Source organism: Hylobates moloch, unplaced genomic scaffold (assembly GCF_009828535.3).
Source record: "Hylobates moloch isolate HMO894 unplaced genomic scaffold, HMol_V3 SCAFFOLD_21, whole genome shotgun sequence".
Lineage (NCBI taxonomy): Eukaryota > Metazoa > Chordata > Mammalia > Primates > Hylobatidae > Hylobates > Hylobates moloch.
In genome coordinates, this window is record NW_026652296.1 from 28,613,219 (window position 1) to 28,625,937 (window position 12,719).

A 12,719-nucleotide genomic window follows, 5' to 3' on the forward strand; every position below is an offset into this window, starting at 1 on the left:
AAGGCGTGGAGGTAGGAAAGAGCTTGGGTGTTCATGGAACAGCACAGAGGCCAGTGTGGCCAGCAGAAGATGCCACAGAGAGAGTAGGGAGAGTTGAAGTTGAGAGGGAGGCCGCCAATCATGAACTGCCTTGTAGGCCAGGAGAGGAGGGTGGATTTTATTCTGAGCGTGTTGGGGAGATACTAGAGGCCTTCAAGCAGGAGCGTGACATGTTCTGATGTACATTTAAAGATCACCGTGGCTGCTGAGTGAATAACAGACTGCGTGGAGGATTCTTATTCACACCAGGGGCCCTAGAAGCCTCTGATGAAAACACAGGGATTATGTCTTGCAGACATTTTTACTTACAAGGGTTTGGACAAAAGAGGTTGAAGATAAACTCTCAGATGCCCAGAAAGCAGCACTTTTGGTTTACAAACTGAGCTTGAGCTCTTTGAGGCAGGAATGATCATGATCTCTGTTTTACAGACATGGAACCACTTGTTCCAGATCATACCACCAGGAAAATTCTGAATGTCAGGCTCAAACCAGTCTGAGGACTCCCAATCCAGTGCCTCCTGCTGCCTCTAAATAACCCAGCACTCCAGTGCTCCAGCAGACTGCAGCTGGGTGCAGTCTGATGAAATTATTCTGGAAGTGAGGGCATCTGACTAGACAGAACAAAGCACCGCCGGCCGGCTTCCCAAGGTCTGAGGCAAGTGGGTGGCGCACTTGCAAGGGGTGGACAGCAGGGGACACCCGAGGCAGTTAGAATGGAGACCCATGCTTTGCTTTTTTCTTTTCTTCTTTTTTTTTTCTTTTGAGACAGGGCCTTGCTCTGTCACGGAGTACAGTGGTGGGATCACAGCTTACTGCAACCTGTGCCTCCTGGGCTCAAGCAGTCTTCCCACCTCAGCTTCCCAGGTAGCTGGTACTATAGGTGCATGGCACTATGCCAGACTAAATTTAAAAAGAATTTTTTTTTTTTTTTAATAGAGAAGAGGTCCCACTCTGTGGCCCAGGCTGGGCTCAAAGGGTCCTCCTGCTTCAGCTTCCCAAAGTGCTGGGATTACAGGCCTGAGCTGTCACACCCAAGGGAGACCCAGAGACCCCAATTTTTCAATAAAAACTTGGAAGAGACTCTGATTTTGTTTAGAATAGTGGGGGGTGGGGACGAAATGGGGATGAGGTTGCCAGGGTGGAGTGAGACAGCATCTTGGCCCTGGGAGTGTGGGAAATTTATGAGTCCTTAGATGAACAGTTAACAAAAATTATTATGCTAATGGAAGGCATCATAGCTTATTTATAAGATGATACTTAAACACTTATGTGACATTTACCGTGTGCTTTGGAGGAGGCACTTTTGCTATCAGCCGCATTCCACAGATAAGAAAACTAAAGCCCAGAGAAATAGGTAAGTGGCCCCAGCTTACACAGCTTGCAAGTTGCAGAGCCAGGGCTGGAGCTCCAAAAGCGCTGCTTGGGGTCCACGCACTTATCTGTCACTCGGCCCAGCTTTTTTGCCTTGCTTTTCTTCTGGAGTGAGCACTAATGCTGGTAGTTACCACTGTTTGATCCTCACTGGCAGATGCTCATATGCTACTGATTTTCACAGGAGCTCAATGGGGCAGGGATGACACCCCACTTAGGAGACAGCAGAGGGTAATAGCTAAATGGCTCTGGAGCTGGACCAACTCAGCTTGAGCGCTGCGGCTCTGTGATGTCAAGCAAGTTGTGTCATCTCTCTGTACCTCACTTTTCTTCTCTGTAATAGCACCTGGTTCCGAGGGGTCATGTGAAGATGAATCCCCTAAGCCTACATCAAGGGCTTAGTAGAGTGTTTGGCACATAGTTAAGTATTTATTTCAAGAGTGGCTCCCAGTGCTCCCAGCGGGGGAAAGTGGCACTCAGAGAGGTTAAGCAACTTGCTCGAAGCTACACAGGCAGAGCTGAGATCAAAACAAAACTCTGTGTGACTCCTAAGCCCAGATGCTAATAGTGTTGCTTCTCAAGGGTCTGCTGACTGAATGAATAACGAGTAGGTTTATTGGGCCCAGGTGTAAGCACTGCGAGTTGATAAGGTGGTGAGATTTCATGACCCCCAAATAGGGTGCCATGAGGTTGGGTATCGGAACTGGGGTTTGCTTCCAAAGGGTATCAGGGAGTCACAGCATCAGAGCTGGAAGGACCTTTAGAGCTCTTCAAACTGAATCCTATGGATGCCTCAAGGTTATATGGGGGTGGGGGACACAAAAGAAAGGCCACAGATAAGCCCCCCACCCTGCTTCAGTCAGAGCAGCTCTGTTTTGACCTGTTTGTATATATGCAGCTACTGCATAACGTTTCATGTCACCCACAAAGCTGTGACTACAAAAACACCACATGTGTGGTCCAGTTCTCCACCTGCTGCTCCAAGCTGCCTCTCTGAGTCTGGAGGTGAAGACCAAGGCCCAGGGTGGGCTCCTTTCTGTCCCTGGGCTCTGAATCTACCTCTGCTGCTGGACAGATGAAGGCCCAGAACCTGTTTTCCTCCCTTTTTTTGTTTTCCCCTCTGTGAAACGGGCAGAGTGGCTCTTGTCCTGGTCCGTGACTGCTGCCCAGCAGGGTTTCTGCTAGTTGGAAGGTGATAATTTAGCAACAGACCAGTCTATTGTCTCCCAGAGGACCTGGCCCATTGGAGTGAAAACACATTTCCATATGCCTCTGGCATTCCAGGCTCTGAAAGTAGAGTCTTTTGTTACACATTGTGGTGTCCTCTGGGCCCCTGAATTTGCATACTCAAATGAGCCCTGCCCTTGGCATCTCCAGCAGGCCCAGCTGAGGCCCAGGCAGGGTCTCACTCAACTCCCACCACCCCTGGGTTCCTGCTGAGTAGGCTGAACTCCTTCACCTACTTTTGCACAGGCTGTTTCTTTTGTCTATAAGACCTTTCCACTTTCTCTTCATCTACTCAACTTCTACTCATCCTTCAGGCTCAGCCTAGAGGCCACTTCCTCCAGGAAGCATTCTCTGATTTCTCCTGGACCAGGCTAAATGCTCTAGCTATGCACTCTAATACCACCCTGTCCTTACACTCTGTTTTCCCATACATCAGAGAGAGCATGAGAGAGGACGGAAGTGAAAAAACCGCTTAGGCTGGGGATGAGAGGAGCTGCAAGGGGCGTGGGGAACATGAGAAAGAAAATTAGGTTTTCAGCAGTGTTTCTGCGATTTGCGAACATTATTTACTTTGTTAGATATTGTGCTCTTTTGACTCAGCCAGGACCACTTGGGTCATGGTCTCTAAGAGATTGGTTATTTAATACTCATCTTCCCATCTGGACTGTGAACTCTATTAGGACAGCAACATTTCCATTTTGTTCACTGCTGTATCCCCCATAATTAGCACAGTAACTTATGCAAGCCATTTAACCACGCTGGGGCTCAGTTTCCACATCTGTACTTTACTTCTGCTCTATGCCTCAATTTCCTATTCTGTAAAATGGGATGATAATTACCTACTCTGTGGCCAGACTATTACACTTGGGGGGTCCCTGGGATTTGTGTTCTTGGTCAGTCCCCTCCCACACTGATTCTGGGCATGTCTATGTGACTTGGCCAATGGGCCATTAGCAAGCCTGATGCAGGCAGAGGCTTAATGACAGCCTGCTCATGAAGGCTTGGCCCCTGGTCCAGCTCTGTTTTGGAACCCAGCTGCTGTGCCGTGAAGAAGCTCAGGCTGGGTGATTGGGTGGTGAGGGGCCATGTGGAGAGACCCTGGAGGCTGAGCCACGCCTTGGACGTTCTAGCCTGGGCAAGTGCCAACAGTATGCATCTGCACCTCACTTTACCATGACGAGAAGAACAACCCAGCTGAACCCAGGCAACCCACAGGATCATGAGAAATAACAATTGCTGTTGTTTCAAGCTACTAGGACTTGGATGGTTTGTTATACCAAAATAGATAGCAAAAATCCCAGCCTATAAATCTTATAGGATGATTAAATGAATGAGTACATGTATAATAAAATACATGCAAAAAGCATAGTTTTATACTGAGCTCTCAATACATTTTACCCATTATTATTACTGCTATCATCATAGTATGTGATCAGTAAATATTTGGCAAATAAAAAAATTGAATTCCTGTTTCCCTTCTCCGTTTCCGCGTTAGGCTCTCACCTGGGCTGAGAAGTCAATGAGTTTTGGCAATGGCTGCTGGCTGCCCTCATCACTTTTCAGAAAGTCCAGCAAGCTTCCTATATGGGGGAAAGGGGAGGAACATTTACTACTTTTACTATTTAATGGCAAAAACCACAATTACTTTTGCACCAATCTAGTACTTTAGTGTGTGGTGAAGATTTTTCATAGTAGTAGATTTAAATACGAATATTTGTTTGCAATTCCTAGTGTTTGAGAAAGAGAATTTGAGTTTTAGTGAAGTGACTTTTTGATTGCTAGATGGATTCTGTGACTGAGACAGCCCCTGAGCCTGGATGGCTGGGATCATGCCTTCACAGGACTGGCATAATTGCACAGTTAAAATGAAAAAGGCTTGAGGTTTCAAATTGCACTAAATGGGATTGTGTGAGATGATTCTGTTTATCAAAAAATGGGCAGAGTGGCTAGGCATGAGGCTCATGCCTGTAATTCCAGCACTTTAGGAGGCCGAGGCAAGAGGATCACCTGAGGCCAAGAGTTTGAGACCAGCCTGGGCAACATAGCAAGACCCCATCTATGGAAGAAATTTACAAATATATATGTTAGGCCAGGCTCAGTGGTTCATGCCTGTAATCCCAAAGCTTTGGGAGGATCACTTGAACCCAGAAGTTTGAGACCAGCTGGGGCAAGATGGCGAGACCCTGTCTCTAGAAAAAAATTTTAGAAGCTGGGCATGGTGGCTCATGCCTGTAATTCCAGCACGGTGGGAGGCTGAGGCAGGCGGATCACGAGGTCAGGAGATTGAGACCATCCTGGCTAACACGGTGAAACACCGTCTCTACTAAAAATACAAAAAAATTGGCCAGGCATGGTGGTGGGCGCCTGTAGTCCCAGCTACTTGGGAGGCTGAGGCAGGAGAATGGCGTGAACCTGGTAGGCGGAGCTTGCATTGAGCTAAGATTGCACCACTGCACTCCAGCCTGGGGAACAGAGTGAGACTCCGTCTCAAAAAAAAAAAAAAATTTTTTTTTAAGAAATTAGCTGGGTGTGGTAGTGCATGCCTGTAGTCCCAGCTACTAGGGAGACTAAGTTGGGAGGATCCTGGAGCCTGAGAGTTTGAGGCTACAGTGAACTATGATCACGCCACTGCACTCCAGCCTGGGCAGGCAGAGGGCAACCCTGTCTCTAAAAATAAATAAGTAAATAAATAAATAAAATTAGCTGAGTATGGTGGCATGGGCCTGTGGTCCCAGCCACTCAGGGGGCTGGGGTGGGAGGATCACTTGAACCCAGGAGTTATGATTGCACCACTGCACTCCAGCCTGAGTAACAGAGCAAGACCCTGCCCCTAAAAAACAAACAAACAAAAAATGGCAGGGGTTGAAAATGGTTGTGAAACAGTGGCCTAAAAAAATTCCCTGAGAAATCCTGAGTTGTGGCAGGGCGGGGGTGGGGGCAGAACTGCTGCTTTGCCAGCTCCCTCTCCCAGGGCGTTGGCAAGTACAGGGAAGGTGGCTGATGCGAGAGAGTGGCACCCCCACCACCCGTGCCACACCCTGGCCTCTAAGGCCCACTGTGAACCATAAGCCCCTTCTCCCATTGCCCAGGAGTATTCTGGCCCCGTTCCCTTCTCCTGGTAGCCCCTTGTTCTCCCTTCCCCTTGGTGACCCCTTAACATGATTTCACCCCACTAACCAGGAGGGCTGTATTGTTCCACACTAGATTCTCAATGAGTACTTGCTGGAAGAGCTCCTGGCCAGACTGGGGCCATCTCAAGGTCAAGGACCATGTCCAAGCCACCCTTGAGCCCACAATTGACGAGTATAGGCCACAGCCTGCATCCCCAGCCCCAACACGCAGCACCTTTGGCCATGAACTCCGTGATGATGTAGATGGGCTCCTCGGTGACCACCGCATGAAGTTTGACCAGCTTGTCATGCTGCAGAGTTTTCATCACGTTGGCCTCTGCCAGGAAGGCCTCCACCGACATGCTCCCTGGCTTCATCGTCTTCACTGCCACCTTGGTGTGCTTGTTGTAGGTGGCTGGAGGGGGATAGAGAGCAGGGAAGGTGGTCAGAGCACACTGGTCTCCTGTACCACCCTAGAAGGCCCAGCTGCAGACCCGCCTCCTCCAGGAAGTCTTTCCTGCTCATCTCAACTCTCAGAGAGGGAAGCGAAATCATGGGGTTAGGCCTCAGACAAATGTGGGTTGAAAGGCGGGTTCACCACTTCCCAGCTGTGCACACTAGGACAAGTGGCTTAACCTCTCTGAGCCGTGGCTTCCTTGGCTTCCTCATCTGTAAAGTGGAAAATGGTAAGCCTTGCCTTTGAAGTGCTGTTGCAAGGATTTAAAAATAGCTTTAAGTGGCTCACACCTGTAATCCCAGCACTTTGGGAGGCCGAGGTGGGCGGATCACAAGGTCAGGAGATCGAGACCATCCCGGCTAACACGCTGAAACCCGTCTCTACTAAAAATACAAAAAATTAGCCGGGTGTGGTGACGGGCACCTGTAGTCCCAGCTACTGGGGAGGCTGAGGCAGGAGAATGGTGTGAACCTGGGAGGCAGAGCTTGCAGTGAGCCGAGATTGAGCCACTGCACTCCAGCCTGGGCGACAGAGAGAGACTCCGTCTCAAACAAACAAACAAAAAACCCAAACAAATAAAAATAGCTTTAAAACACTACCCAGGTTATGTCACACACATACACTGCCCACTTTAATCTTAACACTGCTCTTAAATAAATGACAGACTTACTATGACCCCCAGGCCCTGCATGGCCCAGCCTCGTCCACCTCTCTAGCCTCATCAGCCACTAAACTCCCCTTGCCTTTTATGTGCCAGTCACTCTGCAGGTCACTCAGTCCCTCAAGCACCCAACTCCCCTCCCACCACAGGGATTTGGCACATGCTGTTCCCTCCCCTCACCCCACCCTGCTTCATTTGGTGGGTCTTGTCAATTTTATAATTGCTTGGGTTTCCATTTTGCCTTGGCTTCCAGGAAGCTCCAAGCCAGAACCATGGGCTTCCTGTAGTAGGAGTCTAGAGCCTTATATGATATTTTTGGCTTTCGAATCTCACCACTCAGATCTGTCTTATCTTCCTCTCCATATTTTCTTTTTTGTCAAATTCTTTTTAATTTTATTATTATTTTTTAGACAGAGTCTCACTCTGTCTCCCAGGCTGGAGTGCAGTGGTGCGATCTCAGTTCCCTGCAACCTCCACCTCCTGGGTTCAAATGATTCTCCTGCCTTAGCCTCCCGAGTAGCTGGGATTACAGGCTCCCACCACCACGCCTGGCTAATTGTTGTATTTTTCGTAGAGACAGGATTTCACTATATTATCCAGGTTTTTCTCGAACTGCTGACCTTGAGTGATCCACTCACCTCTGCCTCCCAAAGTGCTGGGATTACAGGCATGAGCCACTGTGCCCGGCCTTGCATGCAGCAGAATCTCAATAAATACAGTCAAAATACGTGGATTTTAAATTTATTTTATCTGGCTGAGTTGTTTGCATCCCTGTAAGTTGTCTTCGCTCCCATTTGGAACGCAGTGGGGTATTAACACAGCAGGCTGCCCCCCACGCTGGGCTGGCACTGCATCTACCCCACAGCCCTGCAAAGCAGGCAATGTTGTTCTTAAGTTCTTGGGGAAAATCAGCAGGTGTGAGATGTGCCTTTCTGATTTTCCCACAAGATTCTAACAGTGCTGGCCACACAGCAGGTGCTCAGAATAACCTGTTCATCAGTTGCCAGGAAATCTTCAAGCTGCATATCCCCATTCTTAATTTTCATCATCTGAAAAGGTCTCTGTTTATCTCAATCCCAAACTGTTAGGCAGTCCCCACTCCGCATGAGGGAGAGATTCCTCATCCATGACACCTGCTTCCCAGAAGGAAGTTTTTGACCCCTACAGGGCTGGTCTCAAAGGCAAATCAGTGTTTGCATAGCAAGACAATTTGGTTTGCTATCAGGGAACTGCTTCTTTATGGCTATTATTTAAATCTCCCCTTCTGCCTTGGGTAGCATTCCCACTTTGCCAGAAGGTGTTCCTGGAAGCAAGTGACCTCCCTCTCCCCTCCACCCTCTGGCCCTGTGGGCTCCGGCCCTGGGTCCTTACCCATCCAGACTTCCCCAAACTGCCCAGCTCCAAGTTTCTTTTCCAGCTTGAGGGATTCCCGAGGGATCTCCCAGGCATCTTTCTCCCAAGGCTTCTGGGGCTTGGAAGACATGCAGGGCACCGACAGTTTCTGGCAGAGCCCGTCGCTCCCCTCTGGAACAGAGTCCCTGGTCAATTGAGAGCAACAAGCACCGAGCCAGCCAGAGGTTGCTCCTTGGAGGCCGCCCTGCCTGGTCCACTGGATCTCTCCACTGTTCCACCTGGTTGCCACCATCAGAGACATTTCCAAGCAAGCAGAGTGTGACGGGATGCCACCTCTACATCTTGGCCACCCCACCCTCCTGCTCAACAGTCCTAAGCCTTCAGAAGCATCTAAAGCAACTATCTGTCTAGGGGATGGCCAGGAAGGACACAGCAGGTCTCAGGGGCCACGGTGCATCCGTGACTAGGAGTCTCTGGGCCCATCGTGGTGGGGATGTCACCCCCGGGGTGGGACTCACTCTTGTAGTGGTCCACCAGCTCCTGCAGAGTGCTGAAGGTGCTTCGGGGGGATATGTAGAAGCCCCCGTTGTCCAGGGTCCGGATCTTGTAATGTTTCACAGTATCTCCCTGCCGAGGGTCGTAGTCTCGCACGGACAAAGAGTAGCTTCCTGAATTAACCAAAGAGAAACCCCTCAGAATGGCATCTTGGAGGCCTGCCACCTTGCGTTAGCACTCTGACACCCTGTAAGGCTACCGCTGGCAGAGTCCTGACACCTGGACAGAAGTGCCTGAGGGTCTGAGTGGGCTGTGGGAGCCAGGCATCCTGAGCTCTCATCCAGGCTCTACCACATCCGCCCGTGAGACCTTGGCCACGTGACTATGTGACCTCTCTATGCCTCAGTTTTCTCATCTGTAAAATGGCAATAGTTCTCATGCCTCCCTAACTGATCCTATTGCCTGATGGCTAAAAGAAGTAATGCCTGTAAACTACTTGGAAACTGAACACTCTGCAAATGTTGGCTATCATCATCATCATCTTCATTATTTCTGATCTATTGATCCACCTTTCTATCATCTACCCTACAAAAAGCCAAGAAACCATAGTATACTTTTTACTTTTTCATAAAAACTCAGGCTATGACTTTTCTGGTAAAAAATCCAGAAATCCAGTCCAGTTATTGAAATGTGAACATGCTGTGGTAGGCTGAATAATGGTCCCTCAAGATATTCACGCCCTAAACCCTGGAACCTGGAAATATGTTACCTTACATGGTAAAAGGTACTTTAGAGATGTGATTAAGTTAAGGATCTGGAGATGGGGAGATTATTCCAGATGATCCAGGTAGCCCCAGTGTAATCACTTGGGTCCTTGTTAGAAGGAGGTAGGAAGATCAAAGTGGAAGAAGTGAAGATGGAAACAAGAGATTGGACAGATGTCAGGAAGGGACTATGAGCCAAGGAATGCTGTAGCCTCTGGAAACTAAAAAAGGCAAGAAAATGAATTCTCCCCTGACGCCTCCAGAAGGAACCAGCCCTGCTGACATCTTGAGCCTAGTGTGGGCAGACTACTGATCCCCAGAACTGTTAGAGAATAGACGGGTGTTGTTTTAAGCCACTAAGTTTGTATTAATTTGTTACAGCAGCAATGGGAACCTAACATACATATTAGGCTGGTGCAAAAGTAATTGCAGTTTTTGCCATCAAAAGTAGTGGAAAAAACTGAAATTACTTTTGCACCACCCTATATTATCACATAGAGCAGAAACACATAAGTCTTTCAGCTCATGACCACCATTTTGCCATTTGTGAGCTGTGTGCCCTTGGGCAAGTTATTAGTCCCTCTGTCTCAGTGTTCTTTACCATGATAATAGTACAATGTCATAGGATTTGGGGAAGTTTAAACTTTTTTTTTTTTTTTGAGTCAAAGTCTCGCTGTGTCATCCAGGCTGGAGTGCAGTGGCGCAATCTTAGCTCACTGCAACCTCTGCCTCCCAGGTTCAAGCAATTCTCCTACCTCAGCCTCCTGAGTAGCTGGGATTACAGGCACCCACCACTACGCCCGGCTAATTTTTGTATTTTTAGTAGAGATGGGGTTTCACCATGTTGGCCAGGCTGGTCTCCAACTCCTGAGCTCAGGTGATCCACACGCCTCAGCCTCCCAAAGTGCTGGGATTACAGGCTTGAGTCACCTCACCTGGCCAGTTTATAATGTTGAATGAATAATAGCTTACCATGCATGCCAGGCAAGTTCAAAGCACTCTGCGTAAATGAACAATGAATGAATAAGAATAATATTCATTATAATGAATTATAACTATATAAATTATATTATTTATTTAATGAATGAATAACCTCATGGGGTAAGGGTTTTATAATATCACCATCCTCATTTACGGATGAGGAAACTGAAGCCCAGAGAGGTGAAGTAACTCACCCACAGTCACACAGCTGGTAAGTGGCACAGCTGGGATTCAAATCCAGGCAGCTGGCTCCAGAGCCCCTCTCAGCCACTCTGTCCCAGTCAGGGGTGAGACTGGCTTGGTTGCTGCTGGATGGGGTGTGGCAGGATCCAGGAAGCAGCAGGGTGGGATTCACGGGTCTCATGCTGCAACTTCTATTAAATCGGCTAAACTTCCCACCATGCCCCATCTCAGAGGGCTATGAAAGCTGGACCAGGCTCATTTTCCTGCCCCACAGATCTGTGATGGTTTCTTTGATTTCTCTGCCCTTGTCTGCAGGATGGACCAGCCCAAGCCAAAAGCTGTCCTGGGCACAGCTAGAGAGGAGAAGCACTGGGCTGTGCACAGCTTTGTCTTTTTATCTTCTTTTTTTCCCCCTGGGGGCTTGAATGGGGCTTGTTGGGTGGGAAGAGACAAAGCCCAAGCATTCACTGAGCTGCCACACTGATTATGAGTAGCATTATCCTAGCCACATGAAAGCTTCGCCAATTGAGATAGCTGAGGGTCAAGCAGAAGGCACATGGGGAACATGCCTTTAATCAATGTCCCCAAATCTGTTTGTTTCAGGGTACCGTGAGGTCACATTTTATACAATATACCTGGCTTATTTGAGTCAAGCAGTTGTGAACCTAAATGTATTAGTAAAAGTGCACTTAGCGCATGAAATCTGAAATCATAAGAATCCTACTGATGTTCATTCCTTTGAGGCAATGAGCCTCAATCGATGCCAGTTTGAGCTACACGATGTTTTCCAGGCCTGTTCTTGCCATCCATGCACCCAATCAGCATGAATCCACCCTTGCAGCACAGAAATTCCAGGAAGCTGGTCACCTGACATTAAAACGTCCAAAAGCTTCCAAGGAACATTTTCAGCAGAGTCCCAGAGAAGGCTGGCTTGAGTCTCTCCTGGCGACCTCATCTTACCTCATTTCCTTATGGAGGGAGGAAAGGAGGAATGAGGCTTGTGGATAAGATATATTGTAATGGGTATTTTATTTTATTTTTTTAGAGACAGGGTCTTGCTCTGTTGCCCAGGCTGGAGTCCAGTGGCTCCATTATGGCTCGCTGCAGCCTTGAACTCCTGGACTCAAGAGATCATCTGGCCTCACCCTTCCGAGTATCGGGGAGTACAGATGTGCACCACCACGCTTGGCTAATTTTAAAAATTTTTCATAGAGATGGGGTCTCACTATGTTGCCCAGGCTGGTCTCAAACTTTTAGGCTTAAGTGATCCTCCTGTGTTGGCCTCCCTTACTTGGTCTGTTATGGGTATTTAAAAAAACCAAAACAAAAAACAATCCTGACACTTTGTAATCCTGACACTTTGGAAGGCTGAGGTAGGCAGATTGCTTGAGTCCAGAAGTTCGAGGCCAGCCTAGGCAACACGGCAAAATCCCATCTCTACTAAAAAGAAAGAAAGACAGAAAGAAAAGATTAGTCAGCGTGGTGGCACGTACCTGTAGTCCCAGCTACTAGGGAGACTGAGATGGGAGAATCATTTGAGCCCAGGAGGCAGAAGTTGCAGTGAGCTGAGATTGTGCCACTGCATCCCAGCCTGGGCAACAGAGTGAGACCCTGTCTCAAACAAAACAAAACAGGCCGGGTGCAGTGGCTCACGCCTGTAATCCCAGCACTTTGGGAGGGCGAGAGGGGTGGATCGCAAGGTCAGGAGATCGAGACTATACTGGCCAACATGGTGAAACCCCGTCTCTATTAAAAATACAAAAATTAGCTGGGCGTGGTGGCGAGCACTTGTAATCCCAGCTACTTGGAAGGCTAAGGCAGGAGAATCACTCAAACCTGGGAGGCGGAGGTTGCAGTGAGCCGAGATCGCACCACTGCACTCCAACCTGGCGACAGAGTGAGACTCCGTCTCAAAAAACAAAACAAACAAAAACCAAAACAAATGAAAAAATGAGTCAGTGAAGATCAAGCTTCAGCTGGATGTTTCTTTGTTTTCAGGGCTTAAGCCACCTGGCACTAGTTCCACTGACCTAAGCTGGCAGCTATGGTGGATAAGAAGGGCAGAGCCAGGCACAGAG

The 12,719-nt window shown here is 48.4% G+C and overlaps 1 protein-coding gene across 6 annotated transcripts in view; it reads right to left on the reverse strand.

Moving 5' to 3' along the window:
* HCK (HCK proto-oncogene, Src family tyrosine kinase) overlaps nucleotides 1-12,719 on the reverse strand; it is a 50,218-nt gene that overhangs the window by 8,838 nt on the left and 28,661 nt on the right. For 5 of the 6 annotated variants that reach the window (XM_058432922.1, XM_058432924.1, XM_058432923.1 and 2 more), the window contains exons 7-10: nucleotides 8,737-8,886; nucleotides 8,237-8,389; nucleotides 5,983-6,162; nucleotides 4,141-4,217 (exon numbers count right to left, since the gene is read on the reverse strand). In XM_058432922.1, coding sequence (XP_058288905.1) covers nucleotides 4,141-4,217; nucleotides 5,983-6,162; nucleotides 8,237-8,389; nucleotides 8,737-8,886 — 560 coding nt within the window. The remainder of the gene's footprint in view (nucleotides 1-4,140; nucleotides 4,218-5,982; nucleotides 6,163-8,236; nucleotides 8,390-8,736; nucleotides 8,887-12,719) is intronic. The other variant, XM_058432921.1, reaches the window with a different exon arrangement.